General features: G+C 37.2%; 2 protein-coding genes and 1 non-coding gene across 3 annotated transcripts; 2 read left to right on the top strand and 1 right to left on the bottom strand.

Annotated features, from left to right (window-relative positions):
• Window positions 1–444: 444 nt before the first annotated feature.
• LOC133304066 (uncharacterized) lies at window positions 445–1,161 on the bottom strand. Its single transcript, XM_061504035.1, has 2 exons — window positions 826–1,161; window positions 445–771 (listed from the first exon to the last, which is right to left on the bottom strand). Exons 1-2 carry the CDS (start codon window positions 1,159–1,161, stop codon window positions 445–447), a joined length of 663 nt encoding a protein of 220 aa, XP_061360019.1.
• Window positions 674–775, top strand: LOC133304075 (small nucleolar RNA R71). The gene has a single exon (XR_009750562.1). It is a non-coding gene; the product is annotated as a small nucleolar RNA R71 (small nucleolar RNA).
• Window positions 1,162–8,081: 6,920 nt separating the features above from the next.
• Window positions 8,082–9,719, top strand: LOC133304065 (cytochrome P450 94A1-like). The gene has a single exon (XM_061504034.1). The coding sequence runs from the start codon at window positions 8,082–8,084 to the stop codon at window positions 9,609–9,611; it is 1,530 nt and encodes a 509-aa protein (XP_061360018.1). The 3' UTR covers window positions 9,612–9,719.
• The last annotated feature ends 5,766 nt before the right edge of the window (window positions 9,720–15,485 follow it).

Raw genomic sequence — 15,485 nt, 5'->3', positions numbered from 1 at the left:
AGTTCTTTCATTCAATTGCTTGGCCAACTGTCCGATCTGAGTTTCAAGATTTCGGATTGAAGCCTCCTGGTTCTTGATCGATGCTTCTTGAGTTTTGAAGTTTGATCTTGTCTCTTGAATGAAAGCATTGGTGGTTGCAGCCATGGTTTCCACCAGTTTCTCCAAAGCTAAGGATGTACTAGGTTGTACAGCCATCTGTGATTGTTGTGGCTGCTGAGGTTTGTAGGAGAGAAGGTTTGAGTTATTCCTCCAACCCGTGTTGTTGCTACCTTGGTAATTGTTCCTCTGCTGGTTTCCTATATAGTTGACTTCTGAAGGTTGGGCTAGCGGACAATTCGCAGCCAAATGTCCTTCCGCACAAATGTCACACACTACTGGTTCCTCAGCATTGATGGTAGAGATTTGATTCTTTGCAACTATCTTTGTGAGAGATTCCATCTGCTTCTACAAACTCTGTTGACCAGTCAACAAGATGTCAAGTCTATCCACTTGCAGAATGCCTCTTTTGGAGCTAGGTACATCCTCATTTTCTTCAGCAGCTAATTCTTCAATGAGTTGTAAAGATGCAGCCGGATCTTTGTTTACAAATGATCCATTAACAGCTGCATTCAGAAATTTTCTATCAGCAGGGCATATACCATGGTAGAAGAGCCTTACCTTATCTCCCGCTTGAAGAGCATATTGTGGGCAAGCGGTCAATAAGCCTTTGAATCTCTTCCAAGCCGCTCCAAAAGATTCACCATCATTCTGAGAGAAATGGTCAATCTCTCGCTTTTACTGCATGAACATAGAAAGAGTAAAGAACTTCTTTCTAAATTTAATCACCAAATCATCCCATGAAGTGATGCTTCTTTCCGGTTCATTCCTTAGCCATTCCTTTGCTTTTCCTTTCAGTGTAAAAGGAAACAGTATCAAACGGATAGCATCAGTGCTAACACCATTATGCTTGTGAAGACGACATAGTTCCAAAAATCCAGACACGTGAAGATTGGGATCATGGTCGTCTTCCCCTGAAAATTGATTACTCTGGAACAGCTGCAGGAAGGTCGGATGAACTTCAAAATTGTTGGCCTGGATTGGTGGAATGATGATGGCATCAGTGACAGGCTCAAATGATGTGTTGAGGAATTGCTCCATGGCATCCTCATTCCCTTCAGCCATAGTTGATGTTCCTTCTTGAAAGAGTGATCAGTTCACTCTTTCTTTTTCTTTTCGCTCCTTAGTGAGCCTTCTGTTCTCCCTTGCGATCTTTTCAATTTCCGGTTCGTAGAGCAAGTCATTTGAGTCAACTGTACCTCGCATAAACCAGAATTAAAAAACAGTAAGGGTAGAAATAAAAATAAAATAAAAAATAAAGGTCTAATCTTAAACTCCACAGTTACTATTATTATTGATTTTTAGTCCCCGACAATGGCGCCAAAAACTTGTTGCGAACACGGCAAGTATACCGGTCATACAAGTAATAAAGTGATTAAGTAAGAGTATTGTTCCCATGAGGACTAAATTCAAGCAATATTTTCACCGTTTTTATCTAAGTTAGACAAATCCAAAAAGTGTTTTCAAAGCTAACTAATATTTAATTAAAATTTAAAATGAAGATGACAGTAAAAGAAATTAAGTAAAAAGCTAATAAGAAATAAGAAGCGAGTTTAAATCAAGAATAAAGACTGTAGCCAGGATGCACTTCACCTCCGATCCTCCCTTATATTCCTATATTGTATTTTATAATTAACTAATTGGTTTGCTCAGACAATTTATTGTTTCCCTATAAAATAGTTGAACCTTAATGTCTTAGTGATTTTAACCCTTTAACCCAATCAGAATCCTAGTGTCCTATTAATCCCTCTTGAATTAAGCATTAAGCAAATGAATTAAAAGTCTGCAATCTATGTAAGCCTATGTCTAGGTAATGCATAAATTGTTATTCTACCCTTGTCCAGATTAAAATCCCAATTTGTCTATTGTGAGTCTCAACCCTCAAAGCCTTATAATTAGAGCGGCCAATTCTAATCAGAATATAGAAAAATTAACATAAGAAGAATAAAACAAACTAACAAATTAAATTATAAAAACAATGCAGAAAATATAAAGGATTCACATCGGGTCCGTGATCCCAACTACAAAAAAAATTAGCCAGACATAGTTGGCTTAAACAAATTAAAATAATAAAAAAATTCATGAAAACAATAAAGAAAGAGTAAATACCCTTTTGGGTCCCTAACAAAAAACACGGTCCCCACTTTAGTCCCTTACAAAAATAAATTAGTCAGTTAGTCCCTAACAAATTCAAAGTGGACCCATTTTAGTCCTTTTGAGGGACTAATATGGGTCTTTTTTGAATTTTTGAGGGACCACGATTTTAACTAAATGGGTCCACTTTGAATTTGTTAGGGACTAACTGAAAAATTTATTTTTGTAAGGGACTAAAGTGGAGACCGTGTTTTTTGTTAGGGACTAAAAAAGGTATTTACTCATAAAGAAAAAGAAGAAGAAGATGAAAGATCAATGGTTTTTGTCCTTCAACTCCGTCGGAATCCTGATCTCCAGCATGAGCCTCCAAGAAGTCTCTCAAGCCACAAATTATTTGTCTTTGAGGTCTGAGTCTCTATTTATAGAGTTTGTGCCTTACTTAGAAATCTTGGTCAAATCTTCATCATATATCTAGGTGCAATCTTTCTCTGATACAATCTGGAATAAATTAAAGATTTTTTCGTACTTCCAATTTGGCTTCTTTTTGTCCTGTTTTCTTACAAAATTATAAGAAAATCAGTTACAAGATATGTGATTGAGATTTATCAATTTAATAGTAATTCTAGCCCTTTTTATTCAAGATTGATCAAGATTCTTTCTCTTTTTGGCTTAAAATCATATATATGATGGAGGCATATCATGGAGTAATGTGGAAGGAGGCATCAGAGTCAACAATTCAGGTGCAGTCATCATATGCAACATTTAAATAATTATCCTCATCAAGGAGGAATATCTCGGCATCCGAGTTGGCAGCCACCGCAGTGGTGCTCTTGTCTTCCCTCTTCTTGGAAATAATCTGATCCGGCTTCACAGAGCCGTTCTTCTCGTCATTCTGCAGGGTCCAGCAGTCTGACTTCTTATGACTTGTCTTTTCACAGTAGAAGCACTTCAACTCATATTTCACCTTTGACCGACCTCTGGACTTTCCTCGTCTGTCACGATCTCGACCCCAACTCTTGCTTCTACCTCGGGAGTCGGCTTTCCCTCCGTTCTCTACAATGTTGGCCTCAGACGTGCTCGAAACACCTCGTTCTCTTCTCCTGACTTCTTCGTTCAGGAGGCTAGCTGTCACGACATCCATCTTCAATTTTCCATCTAGAGTTGAATTACTCAAGGTCACGACCAGAGTATCCCAGCTTTCTGGCAGTGAGCTCAACAGCAGCAAAGCCTGCATCTCATCATCAATTTTCATCTCAGCCTTGGATAACTGACTCACAATACCTTTGTAGGTGTTGAGGTGTTCAATCATGCTCATACCGTCCTTGTATTCCAGCTTCACAAGTCGGCGAACCAGGTGTTCTTTGTTCCTGGGAGTCTTCTTCTGAATCATGGACTCCAGCTTCGTCCACAACTCATACGCGTTCGTGAACTCAGACACGTGCTCAAAGAGGCTCTTGTCTATGTATTTTCTAATTGTAGCTACCGCCTTACGACTCTGAATCTCCCACTCCTTATCGGTCTTGCCTGCCAGTCTCTCATCAAGGATAATGGGCTCATGTAAATCTTTGCAATAGAGATGATCCTCCAGCATCGGTCTCCAATAGGTGAAATTATCTGCAGTCAACTTGAACATATCTCCATCATGAGTTATGTCACTGGTCTCCATCTCGTCTTCCTCAGAACCCGTTGAACTCGGGCTCTGAAACCACTGTTGGAAACTCGGTTCCCTCAAGCTCGGCTAAGCAGCCTTTTACGCAGAAGTCAATCAACAAGATCTGAATCTCAGATCTTGGAAATTACCACGGCCTGAACTTCACCAGGTCGGCCAGCGCAGCGGAAAATCAAAAACGCAAATAGAAGAGAGAAGGAAAATACAAGCAGATTTTAACTTGAAAAAACCTTCTCCAATGAAGAAGTAAAAAACCCACGGGACCTAGTCCAGATCAAACGTCCACTATGTAAATAATGGATATAAAGAATCAAAATACATCAATGTGGTGGTTAACTCAATCTTTCCAACAATGGTGATAATCAAACTACCCTATAGATATTTCATTTAAACTCTCTCTAGAGATATCTCAAAAACAAAGTTCAAAGCTTTGCTCACAAATCACTCAAATAATTTTTCTCTCAAATCTATTCTCTAACCTAGCCTCCACCCACAACTAATGAATATATAAAGGAGGTGAATCTAGAGTTTAAGATTTAGAATTTTTTTTTTTTTTGGAAATATTCCATCGGTTCATCGCTTCGCGATTAGTCCGATTCGGGGCGAGTCCAGGATTAAGGCTTTAAACCCCTCCCAAAGGTGGTACTGGAGAGGTTCGAACACATGCCCTCACCCCCACCTGCTCAGCTCCCATGAAGATTTAAAATTTTTGAAAAATCTCTCAATGAACTTGGACTTAACATTGAAAGGAGAAAGTCCAACAGTTGGTACCATAGTTTTCCAATCGCCAACTGCGAGTGACGGTGCCCTCCAAGGATTAACCTTTATCTTCGATTTTTTCTCTAACAAATATCAAGTTTAATCTTCGATTCTCTCTCTAACAAGCATAGTGTTTAGAATCTTCATATCAAGTTTTTTTTTTCTCAATAAATATGCATGACCCAATTCAAATAAAACCGACCGCATCACCAGTGTACACCGATTTTATTACATGTCCGATTAACAATATAAAAATCGGACCAACAGTTTCCAAACCGGGCCAATTGATCCGAATTTTATAACACGGCTGCAAATTACTATTAGTTGTATAATTTAAAAAGTGATATAGTTATATACAAAAAAAAAGTGATATATATTTGAAAAAAAAAGTGATAAAGTTTTGGAAAAAAAGTGACGACTTTGCTTGCGTAGATTATGATCGAACGTAATGCATTATGGTATGGAGACCATAGTCCATGTATATTTGTATATGGAAAAAAGATATGTCATCTTAAATGACATATCTTACGTCTTTTTACTAATAAAAATATGAAATTCACATTTTTTTAAAAAAAATTTCATTTTTTTTAAAAAAATTTCATTTTTTCTTTCATGATTTATTTATTTCTCTTACTTAAAATAAAATAATTTTGTGTTCTTTAAAATGATACACACTAATCTGCACTTTCTTTCTCGTTGAAAATAATAACCTAACATCTACCATGCGCAATTATTGTAACCTGCTTTACTCTCTTGAATTTATCAGGACAGGATCCTTTCATATGTAAAAAAGATCACGTGATCATATTATTTGATTACAATCACTCAATGATGGTGAGATTCGAGAGAAAAAAAATATAATTTTTAAATGAATAGTTATGATCAAATAACATAATCATATAACTACTTTTACACATAAAAAAATCCACTCCTAAACTTACCACAATGCTTCACATGCTTTTGCAACTTTTGCTTCCATTCTTCTTCCTATTCCTAACAATAAATTATAAATGTCTCGTTCCCACCATTTTCCCGTTCACACCATTCTCTTAACATTAGTTCAAAAATTAGCAAAAAAAATAAAAATAAATAAAAAATAATTACAAAATAAATAATTATCTGCAATGAAATTCTAACTTAATAGTTAAATACTATTTATTCATTGACTAAGTTACAAAAATTAATAACACAATTATATTTACAAAATTATTAATTAAAGATTAATTGTAAATTAGTAATTAAAAATATATTACCAAAAATTAATCAAATTAATTATAGATTAATTACTCAATTACTAATTAAATGGTATTAACAAAAAGAACTTAATTGATTAACAAATGAATAAAATATTAGTTACAAATAACTCAACCTGATCATTGACCCGATCGAGATATTGGGTCACTGATTCAACCAGTAAATCACTGATTCAACCATATTGCTTGGTCAGTATATGTAAATTTATAATTTATATTAAAAAATTATAAATATACTTAAATACCTATACAAAATAATAAATAATAAATAATAAATCAAATACCTATAAAAATTAATATCAATTACAAAAATCGGCCGGTCTGCATCAGAGTACATCGATTCCATTACATATCTTATCCAATATGAAAACTGGATCAATTTACCGGCTTCTAGATCCACTTGGCCAGGTTTCATAATACTAATACAAATTACTCTTAGTTGTATAATTTTAAAAGTGATAAAGTTAAGGCTTTTTGACCACAGTAGCCCTTTATTAATAATTATTTACCAAATTGCCCTCGATTAGAAATTATTTCAAAAAATTAACCCTTCAAAAAAACATAACATCAATCTGCCTCTGTTTGACCGTTGACCACGAAACTTACCCGGGTACCCCACTTCATACCCGGGTATATTAGTGAAAAATCAACCCTACCCGAGTATGTAGGGAGTACCCGGATATTGTTCTTAAATCTGGAAAAATCTTGAATTATTTACCCGGGTAGGTTCAGTTTGTCTCAGAAATCCGTAACTTCATCTAAAAGTTCAGGAACTCTTTAAATTTAATGTACTCTTTATCACAAAGGCTTGAAGAGGTTATTACATCAGTATCCGTCAAGACTCTAAATATATGGCCTCTTTCTTCCAATTAAACTTAGGGAATATTCAACTAAGCTACATAAACTTACCAGCAGACAATGTGAGACTGAAAAAAAAAACAAGATACAGATGATTATTTTGGAGACTGTTGAGAATCATCTTTTTGCTTTTTTATTTGACCCAGTCACTGCAGCAGTTGCTGCTGCTGTCACGGAAGCTGCAGCTGCACCCATTTTTATGCCACCTGCAGCCTTCATTGCACCTGCTATTTTAGCAAATGCTGCTATGCTTCCAACAAGGATAGCTCTCAATGTTACTGTTGGTTTTACTGCCATATCTAAGACGAACTACCTGCAAAAATCAAGTCAAACTAATGCCACCTTCCAAACCAAATAAGTTCATGAATCATGACACCAACATAGGATGATCATGGCATGCCACAACACCGTGGCTCCCATCAATCAAGAACATGGATGCATGAAGTAATATATCAAGTCCAAAAAGAGAATTATGGAACTTCTCTTTCTATAGCATGCATTCTTGCCAAATATTTTAAACTGCTCAGATTAAGCTTTTGTGGAATGATCGGATCATTGGGATACCGGATACCCAAACCAAAAAAGAAACTCACATAAGACTTATCCCTTTCAGAAGCTGAAGGTCTTAACACAATACTAGAATTGATATCATTATAAAAACACATTCCACACGTTATGATAAATGATTTTGTTGAAATTTTGGTATTTGACAGACCACAATAGCATCAATGGATTCATGTGGCCAGCCCCACCTAGTGGGATAAGGATTGATTGTGGTTGTATTCCATCCATTCCCATCAAAGTGTTCAACCACAAGACTAGCATATACTTCACATTAGAGAAGCCTCTACAATTTGATATCCTAGATACCATACCCGGGTACCCCCATATCTACCCGGGTAAATAATTCAAGATTTTTTTTCAGATTTAAGAACAATACCCGGTACCCCCCTCCATACTCGGGTAGGGTTGATTTTTCACTAATATACCCGGGTATGGAGTGGGGTACCCGGGTAGGTTTCGTAGTCAACGGTCAAACAGGGGCAGATTGGTGTTATGTTTTTTTGAAGGGTTAATTTTTTGAAATAGTTTCTAATCAGAGCAATTTGATAAATAATTATTAATAAAGGGCTACTGTACTCAAAAAGCCATGAAGTTAAAGAAAAAAAAAAAAAAAGTGACGACTTTGCTTGCGTAGATTATAATCGAACGTAATGCATTATGCTACGAAGACCATAGTCCATGTATATTAAGTATATATATCTACACTTCCTTTCTCGTTGAAAATAAAAACCTAACATCTACCATTATCAATTATTGTAACCTGCTTCACTCTCTTTGAATATACCACAATGATTCACATGCTTTTGCATCCTTTGTTCTTCCTATTCATCCTCCCAGTGCTAATCTTTTTCCTCTTCCTCAAACCATCTTCGGAGAAGAAAGCAAAAGAGACAGCTACAGTTACCCTCCCAAAAGCATACCCACTCATTGGTTCGTACTTAGCCATCAAAGCAAACGAAAACACAAACACTAACATCCAATGGTTATCTGATATACTCCAAATCTCACCAGCTGCCACCTTCACCCTCCACCGCCCCTTGGGCCGCCGGAAAGTCATCACCGGCAACCCCGCCACCGTACAACACATTCTCAAGACCCGTTTCTCCATTTACCAAAAGGGCCACATCTTTCTCGAAACCCTGTCCGATTTCCTCGGAACCGGAATCTTCAACACCAACGGCGACAACTGGAAGTTTCAGAGACAAGTCGCCAGCCACGAATTCAACACAAACTCTCTGCGGAAATTCGTCGAACACGTGGTGGACACCGAGCTCTCCAACCGCCTCATCCCCATACTCACTTCAGCATCCCAAGACCAAAAAACCCTGAATTTCCAAGACATCCTCCAACGCTTCGCGTTCGACAACATTTGCAAAATCGCGTTCGGGTTCGACCCAGAATACCTTGCGCCGTCCGTTGAACGGAGCAAGTTCGCGCTAGCTTTCGAGGAAGCGACCGTGATCAGCAGCAAACGGTTCCGCGAACCGTCAGAGTTAATCTGGAAAATCAAGAGAAAGCTCAACATAGGATCTGAAAAACGACTGCGTATCGCAGTTTCAGAAGTACATGAATTCGCGAAGAACATAGTGAGGAAAAAGAAGCGCGAGCTGAAGGAGAAGTCATCGCTTGAATCGGTGGACATGCTGTCGCGGTTCTTGAGTTCGGGTCACTCCGACGAGGACTTCGTCACAGACATTGTCATAAGCTTCATACTGGCCGGAAAAGACACGACGTCAGCGGCGTTAACTTGGTTTTTCTGGCTGCTGTCGAAGAACCCGCGTGTGGAGAACGAGATTGTGAAAGAGATAAGGGATAAATCGGAAACCCCAGCGTACGATGAAGTGAAGGATATGGTTTACACACACGCTGCGTTGTGCGAGAGCATGAGGCTGTACCCGCCGGTGCCGACGGACAGCAAGGAAGCGGTTGAGGATGACGTTTTGCCGGACGGGACGGTTGTGAAGAAGGGGACGGTGGTGGTGTATCACGTGTACGCGATGGGGAGGTTGGAGAGTATTTGGGGAAATGATTGGGCAGAGTTTCAGCCCGAGAGGTGGTTAGAGAAGTTTGGTGATTCGGGAAAGTGGAAGTTCGTTGCGAGAGATTCGTTCAGTTATCCAGTGTTTCAGGCGGGTCCCAGGATTTGCTTGGGGAAGGAAATGGCTTTTATGCAGATGAAGAGGGTGGTGGCTGGTGTCCTCAGGCAGTTCAAGGTGGTGCCCGCGGTGGCGGAAGGGGTGGAGCCCAACTTCGTTTCGTTCTTGACGTCCCAAATGGAAGGTGGGTTCCACGTGAAAATCCTCGAAAGGCTTGCTTGACACTAAAACCAGTAGTGGAGATTATTAGTGTTTTGTTTGTTGTTGGAATTTGTGTGCGGAGGACAGTGGGGGCTGCACCTGCACCGCTTTGGGAGTGTTTTGTATCTTATGGCCAACGGCAATATACCTGCTGCTTGTATGGCCTATCTTTAAATTCATGCAATAATAATATGTTATCATCTTTTAATATAAAATAAAATAAAAAGTAAAAATAAAGACAAATAAAAGAAAAAAGAATAGATAAGTTTTCCCATAAACTTATCACCCTTCTTTTTATCAGAATACATTTAAGTTTTTTTAATACTTTTAGACACTCTTTTTATAGCCAAACTTCATTTCCTTCTCGACTTCTCAAATGAAAGGGGTGTTCTCAAACGCAATAACGAAAGGTGTATTGTCTGGTCCTCCCTTCCCTTTTCCTCCTTCCTCTCTCCTTCCTATTTTCTTTGCACAGACCACAAAGGCTGAGAGCTCTGAATATTGTCTCGTGTTCTCCAATGAGATCCAATAAAAGTTTGGTTGACATTGACAAGTGACAACACAAATTGAGTAATAGCTATTTGACAATAAAAGTCGGTTTACGTTGCAGAGTGTGTTAGTGTGTTTTGTTCTTAGTAGTAATAGTTTGGTTGACATTGACAAGTGACAACACAAGTTGAGTAATAGCTATTTGACAATAAAAGTCGGTTTACGTTGCAAAGTGTGTTAGTGTGTTTTGTTCTTAGTAGTAATAGTTTGGTTGACATTGACAAGTGACAACACAAGTCTCCCGCCTATTGTTATTCGTACAATAAAATTATTTTAAAATAAAAAACTTTTAAATTGCTTCCTTCAGAAATCATGATTTATTCAATTTCGTACTTCCTTCTTGTTTAACGGTGGTATGGCATGTTTTGGTATGTTCACATTCAGTATTTCATATTGAGGGAGGATATTTTGATTACTAAAAGTTTTCACTACCACCTTACTACCTATCGAATCACCATTGGATTAACATTTTCTCTCTCTTCAAATTTTTTTTAACATTCTCTCTCTTTGATCCAATGGTGATTTGATAGATAATAAAATAATAGTGGACACTTTTGGTAGTCAAAATATCCCCCCTCTTTCATATTATGTTATTGGCTTCAAGGTGATCTTTTTGGGTGCATATAATGGGGAAAAAAACTTTATTTCAGGGACAATTAGTGAAGAAAAGTTGGATAATTAAAGGTTTAAACGCATTTTATAAGAGAGGGATGGTGATTCCTTTTATCCAAACTCAAGAACCACATTTCAAAACAGAATGCTCTCATGCACAATGCATGTCAAATTTGCATTTCCAGTATCCCAATAACAAAGAAATTGTCGAGCTTAGGGTCTGATAAATAACTTGCTACTTTATGTCTTGCATTCTTTTTTAGTGTTTGAATGCCTTAAATTTTGAAACGGTAACTTATTTATTTTCTCCGTCTTACTTTATACATTTAAAGCCACTTTTGGCATACAAAAGTCAAAACCATTTTGGGACTTTAGCTTCATGTCTTCCTAGAGTTAGAGTGTTAAAATGGAAAGTTTTCTATAGGTAGCTAATAGCTCGCCAAATTTTATTTCTCTCTAACCTATTAAGTTTATTTTGTGATAAAATATTTTTTAACCTTAACCCCCAAAACTTTATGAATTAACGGGTTGGGTTGAGATTTATATGTGGGCCAAAAAAAATTATTTATCAAAATTCTTATTAATTTAAAAAACAAAGTATGTATATAAAAAATTTATAAGTTTAAATATTTATAAATATAAAATAAATTATAAAAATAATATAATAATAGAAATATACATTAAGTATATAATTATATAGAATGTATATATTATATAATAAATATATATATTTTAATGATTTAATACGAATTTTATATTTATTTTATTTGTTGTTTTGAACGATTTTAAGTTAAAGATATTTCTTTCTCTATTTATAATTATATTTTTATTCATTCTAATATGATATTTTCAATAAAATCAATTATCAAGTTAAAATATATATATAAATCTAATTTTTAAAAATACACTTATATAAAAATTTTAAATAACATAAAAGAGATAAACTTGTATTAAAATATGAATTTACATTGTTAGAGTCATCCAAATTTGAATCGTCTAAAATGTTTAAAAAATATTATTGGCCTAATAATTAATAATTAATATTGAGATGAGGAAAAGTGTGACATCCCTACCGTACGCATCCAAAAGAATGTTTGTTTAATTGTATTGGAGCAAGACATAAAATAAAATTTATTTAGATCAGTACTTTACCACAGAACAGTCATGGGTGCTAAGTTAACAAAGTTGTTCACTTTAAGAAATTTACCAAAAATTGAGTTTTTATCCATTTGTTACAAAGTTTAAATAGGTTAAAATAGAATTTTTGGGCTTTACAATGGTACAAATTTCGTGTGAATTGGAGGTTTGTAGCTCCAGAAAAGAATTTTCCAAATTAATGGGAAGAATGGCAAACAAACAGTATTACTGGGTTTTGCAATAAACGAAAGAAGGAAGTCAGCTACTCCAACAGTCTCCGAAGCACGGACTCGTCAGTTTTGGAGAAAATTGTGTGTCGGACACGTGTCGGACACGGACACGTTCCGACACGCTCTGACACGCGTGCGACACGTAGTCAAATTTTTAGGACACGTTGACTAGAGGGACACGCGATTTTGACCGAATCCGACACGCAGTCAACGTATTTGGACACGTTTTGAGACACGTTTTGGCATTTTCGTAAAAAAAAAATTACAATTTAAAAAAAAAATATTTAAAAAAAAGTTTAGAACCCTTTTTTGTTTTCGGTCTTCACTTCGTCACGACGCTGCTGCTACTCTTTTTCGTCATCTCTGACTTCGACCCGCCTCTCGCCTCTCGCCTCTCGCCTCCGACTCCTCTTCGTCGACACTCTTCATCACCATTATTTCTGCTTTCACCCAAAATTAGATTAGATCCGGATGAGTAACGAAGAGTGATGAAGAGTGAACTGCCGAAGGAATCCCAATATTCTCGGTTTTCTAACTAGATGGGACACTCAAGTGGAAAAGTGGAATTTGCCCAAGCTATTCAAATTAGATGGGACAGTTTTCTAACTTAGTTTTAGTTCCTCTTTTTAGTTCAGTTTCTAATATTGAGGACAAATTAAATAAGAGATTAATGTATTTTTAGGACATTTCAAACATATAAATTCAATTTATTTTGCTCCTTTTAAATATTTAATTAGTTACGTGACTTATTATGAGTTGTTATATGTATTAAATGAAAATTATGTTATATACATTAAAAATATTATTTAATATCAAAACGTGTCCCAGCGTGTCAAAATTAAACATTTTTTAGAATTAACGTGTCGGAGTGTCGTGTCGTGTTGTGTCCCGTGTCCGTGTCCGTGCATCATAGCCAACAGTCTTTCGAAAGGATACTCTTGCGGCTGAGTTAGTTAGGTATGAGTCTTACTTCTTGTAACATCCTCTATAATTAATTAGTATAGAGAATATCACATAATTTTCTAAAAATATATTTTAATAATAATAATAATTATTATTAATAATAATATCTAGGAAAATATATTTAGGAATATTAACTGGATATACTAACATCATTCATTATTTAACATGGATGTAAGTTAGTACATGACTTTTTTTTTTTGGTAAGCACAAGGGACTAGAAGCCCCAAGAAGAAAAATTACACACAAAAATCAGAAGTAGACGAAACTAAATTACTACTATCAGCCTAAAATAGTTGCACCAGTTCCTTGGGACGGTGCATGAGTACTTGGAGACCAGGAGCTCCTCTGAGTGCAGCCTTTGCGAGCCAATCTGCGCAAGCATTGTTCTATCTGTTGGTATAGTTAAACTTGACCTCCCAATCTCTTCTAACCCATCCTTTGATTCTACGCACCATATGACTATCATTTGGTTTTGTTATGGACCTGAGTGAGGCCCACACCCATAGAGAGCCCAAATAATACAAGCCCAAAGGTAAACACTAAAGACCACAGGTATGACTGATCTCTCTCTCTAACCCTACTTTTATGCAAGCACACAGCGCACACACACACCCCCTTTGGCTAAGGCCATCATACAGTGTGTAGTGATTCGTTGTCCCCAAGATACCTAATTCATAGGTATCTAGAGAGAAAGCACTAGATCCAACATCAATCATCTAACTTACGGTTAGACATCTTTACCTTAGGCAGAACATTGGCGTCGTCTGTGGGAAAAAGATTTCCTACGACCGTGTGATTAAAAAGTTACCAATCAAAATGGTGAGGACGACCAGAAGTGGTTATCGACAGCCCTCAAGGTCGAGTCCTGGGCACCATCTGATTCCTCCAATTAGGGAGGATCCATCAGGACTACCTGCCCCTCAGGATCATCAACAGCTGGACACAAAGTTATTAAACACGGACCGGTGATCGACCCGGTCGGGGTACCGGGTCAGTGGGTCACCGGTTCAACCAGTGGGCCACTGGTTCAACTGTATGAACAGGATATGTATATAAATTTATATTTTATACTTAATTATATAATAAATTTTTAAATGGTGCAAGTGAACCAAGAACCAAATGTAGCTTAATGGCAAATATACAATTTATATATACAATTTATATCTTCACAACAAAGGTTTGATTCCCACTAGATGTAATTTTTAAATAATTCTATTAAATGATATGATATGATATGATATATATATATATATATATATATATATATATATATATATATTAAATGTTGCATATTAACCAACAAACAAACTCCGCCCAGTGGTAAGTTGTTGTTCGGCATACTCAGGAAACTCGAGTTCAAATCCCAGCGGCTGCAACTTTGGAATTATTTTTTCCAAAATCGGTTTGAGTAATAAAATCGGTCCACCGGTTCGAAGATTAATACCGGTTGAACCGCGGATCACGACCGGTTCACCGGGTCAATACCGGTTCAATAACATATTCGGTCCGTTGCAAGAATCGGACCGGTTGATGGGCCAGTTCTCTCAACACTGGCTGGACACTGATGCGGTGCACCTCAGTGAGGTTCACTCTGATTCAGCGTCAACTCCAGCAGTTAATCCAAATGCCCCATATGTAGAGGGGCTACAACCGTTGGAGTAACAGGTTACAAACGCTGTGCAGATGCCAAATGGTGCAGCCAATGATCCACGGGTGACAAATCTAGCTGTTGCCGCGGTGCTTCGGAGGATGGAGGAGATTGAGAGGAGAAATGAACTCCAAAGACAAGAAGGTGCTAGACAGATACGAGAATTGGAGACCCGGTTATGGAGAGTCTCCAACCCGGATCCTGCACGAGCTATAACTCAGGTTATGACTGACCTGAGGATCACGAACCCGTAGCAGAATAACGATCGAACTCGAAATCAAGTGAGAAATGCTGATGGTCGGCCTCAAAGGGTTGTTACTAACCCGGTTCGTATCCAAGAGGCTCGATATGGAGGAAGCCGAGATGGAGGAAGAGGTACAACGAGGCAGATAGGGAACCCCCAGCCCCTAGGGGACGGGCACATCTGTTGAGGAACCCGGATGACGTGTCCGGGGTTTACAGGAGAAAGTACAACAGGGGGTAATGATCCCGGCAAGTATACCGAACACACAAGTAATATAGAAAGTGAGTAGAGTATCGTCTCCACAGGGATTGTGATCGTATATCAATTAATTGTTCCTTTTAAGAATGGAAGAGTTCAAATGGTTTGTGACAAATATTGTCGATTTGTGTAAAAGTGAGAACTAAAAATAAAGACTTATATAGAACAATAAACTGACAATTGATTTTTGTAAATGTGAGAAAAACATTGTAGCTAGAGCGCACTCACCATATGATCCCCATTTGTTGCTTTGG

This window comes from Gastrolobium bilobum, unplaced genomic scaffold (assembly GCF_033153095.1).
Source record: "Gastrolobium bilobum isolate Gb01-03AN ecotype WA unplaced genomic scaffold, APGP_CSIRO_Gbil_v1 utg7510, whole genome shotgun sequence".
Lineage (NCBI taxonomy): Eukaryota > Viridiplantae > Streptophyta > Magnoliopsida > Fabales > Fabaceae > Gastrolobium > Gastrolobium bilobum.
Note: the sequence above shows the minus strand (reverse complement) of the source record. Positions and strands in the feature narration are given on the sequence as shown.

Coding starts and splice junctions, on each gene's coding strand:
- LOC133304066 (XM_061504035.1), bottom strand. CDS start 1,161: ATGGCTGAAGGGAATGAGGATGCCATGGAGCAATTCCTCAACACATCA. Junction 772..825: donor TCACTTCATGGGATGATTTG/GTGATTAAATTT, acceptor ATGCAGTAAAAG/CGAGAGATTGACCATTTCTC.
- LOC133304065 (XM_061504034.1), top strand. CDS start 8,082: ATGATTCACATGCTTTTGCATCCTTTGTTCTTCCTATTCATCCTCCCA.